This window comes from Monopterus albus, unplaced genomic scaffold (assembly GCF_001952655.1).
Source record: "Monopterus albus unplaced genomic scaffold, M_albus_1.0 scaffold12.1, whole genome shotgun sequence".
Lineage (NCBI taxonomy): Eukaryota > Metazoa > Chordata > Actinopteri > Synbranchiformes > Synbranchidae > Monopterus > Monopterus albus.
In genome coordinates, this window is record NW_018127892.1 from 717135 (window position 1) to 719567 (window position 2433).

At 36.6% G+C, this 2433-nt stretch overlaps 1 protein-coding gene across 1 annotated transcript in view; it reads left to right on the forward strand.

Annotated features, from left to right (window-relative positions):
- The first annotated feature begins 714 nt into the window (after window positions 1-714).
- LOC109954805 (inositol 1,4,5-trisphosphate receptor type 1-like) overlaps window positions 715-2433 on the forward strand; it is a 3896-nt gene continuing 2177 nt past the window's right edge. Inside the window, exons 1-2 of the mRNA XM_020590403.1 lie at window positions 715-791; window positions 2381-2396. Coding sequence (XP_020446059.1) covers window positions 715-791; window positions 2381-2396 — 93 coding nt within the window. The remainder of the gene's footprint in view (window positions 792-2380; window positions 2397-2433) is intronic.

Here is a 2433-nt window from a genome sequence, read left to right on the forward strand (position 1 = left end):
GAAACATGTTTCCCTGTATGAAATTCTTACTTTGCCGTCCACATGAATGCCACATAATACAAGTGAAATATAAAGTAGATGAGCAATAACACAAATCTAAATAGGCAGTAAAATCACAAATCTAAGGCACTTTAAAGCAGCAAGTGAACACAATATAATGCAGATAAAATATATGCTACATGGGAGCTGTGGAGTGTAAATACTCAGCAGTGAGTGTACAATTATGCATGTGCAAAATGAGTATGTAAACAGTACAGATGGAATTACATGAGGTAGATCCTGAGTCAGCTGTTTATGAGTCTGATGGCAGGGACCTGCTGTGGACTTAATTATGAATTAAGTTTAAACTTGATGAGGGCTGCAGCTGATGATTACTTTCATTATGAGGTAATCTGATGATTCTCAATTTTTTATGAAATTGGTTAAAAGTGAAAAATGCTGGTGATGGTTTTCTCAAGCTCAAGGTGTCATGATATGGCTTGTTTTATAAGCAACAATCTAAAATCTAAATATACTTGGTTTAAGAGAAGGAAAAGCAGCAAAGCTTCACAGTTTGGAAGCTGATCTGTCAAATGTTTGACATTTCTGCTTGACAAATGATATGAAAGATTAAGTGATTTTTTTTTTTTTTAAATATAGCTGTAGAATCATTTTCTGACCAGCAGCATATCGAGTGACTAATTGTTGCAGATCTAATTTTGAGCATATTCTGATATGAGTGTGGCCACCCCAGCATTTCTGACCTATACGGACAGCAACACTGCTCGATTCTCCTCTCAGGCCATGCACAGGTATTGTGTGTTGGCCTCATTCATTGAATGATGAGTGAATGAATTGTTTGTTTCTGTGTCATACCAAAATTTTCTACCATATGTCAGTTACATATCAATTCAGTAACAGCTTTCAGCAATTGGCATGTTCCGAAGAAAAATGTTAGCTGCAAATCACATATTGTACATACAGTATATGACTAAAATACTTGATGTATTGGTTTCCAAAAATGACGCAGGCCTTCCTTTGTATGACATATTCCAGACGCATACTGAAAAGCTGGCCAAAGCTTACCAGCCACTGCGCTCTGCCCTGTGCACCAAAAGTAAAACCTCTGTTGCCCACCTCCTTGCTGTTCGACAAGACTTATCCAAGATCCTACGCACAAGCAGCGGCAAGATGAGAGAGAAGACTGCTTGTGCTATCAATAAGGTTGGCTAAACACCGTGTAGTCAAATCCTTCTTTTGTTTCAGGATATTCATAGTGTTTTAATGTTAATGTTTCTTTGTTTATAAGGGGTGTGCAAAAGTCAGAGTTCTAATGATGTATCTAAACAAATGTGCGGGGATTTGGTCTGTGGCAACACTTAGAGGTTAGAGCAGATTTTTAAACTAAAGACATTTATTTCTGTGACAGGGAGGCATTTGTGCCTCCACTCACATAGGTTTGGCATTATTTAATATTTTTATTTAAACAAATTTTGTTAAAAGACCAAAATTAAATGTCTGAGTATGTTTTAATGGTTGGGCATTGTGAGACAGACTCAGCTGGCTCTCAACTGCAAGCTCACTATTTCCTACTGAAGACAAAAGTATTGAAACTTTAATCATAAATATACTTTATATTTTGGAAACAAATAAAATTGGCTTATTTGAAAAATGCTTAGTTTTCAGAAACTGATTATTGGCATAAGTTACTGACAGGAAATATTAGGACTGTCAGGACAAATTAAACTATTTCTATAGCACTGTACAAAACATGGTTACAAAGTGCTTCACAACAGCAAAAGAACATAGACGTTTGCATGTTTAAAACACAAGCAAACGTGTGCATACATAAAGCCCCATGTTATCAGTATTGGTGTACACCGATCAGCCATAACATTATGACCACCTGCCTAACGCTGTTTACATCAGAGTCAGTGAGGCAGTTGGTTGGCACTGGTGTCGCTCTGCTCCTCACTGTGCATCTTGTGTAAATGTACAAACCTACAAAACTGTACTTACAGCTACAAACAGTTTCTAAGCACAGTGGTCACAATGTTATGGCTGATCAGTGTAGAGTGTGGTGATAAAAACAAATGTAAATTAACTCTGTTACAATGAACTCTCTTTATAGACTTGGCATGACCTTTAACTCATGCAGTATGTCTAAAATATCCAGTAGGTTCTCCTGTTAAAAGGTCATCTCCTCAGAATATACCTTTAACTTAATATACTCCTACCATTAAGATGTAAATCTAGATGTCTGGCTCTGTAATCTAGTCCTAATGCCTTTCTAAGAAACACATAGCATGAGGTGTGATAGATGGTTGAGCATCATCTTTCCAAATATATAAATACCAGCTAACCTCAAGCTTATTAATGTAAAATATGTGTTGTGCTTTAGGTGCCCATCAAAAAATGTAAGTACAGACAGAATATGTATAAGCTACCCCATGT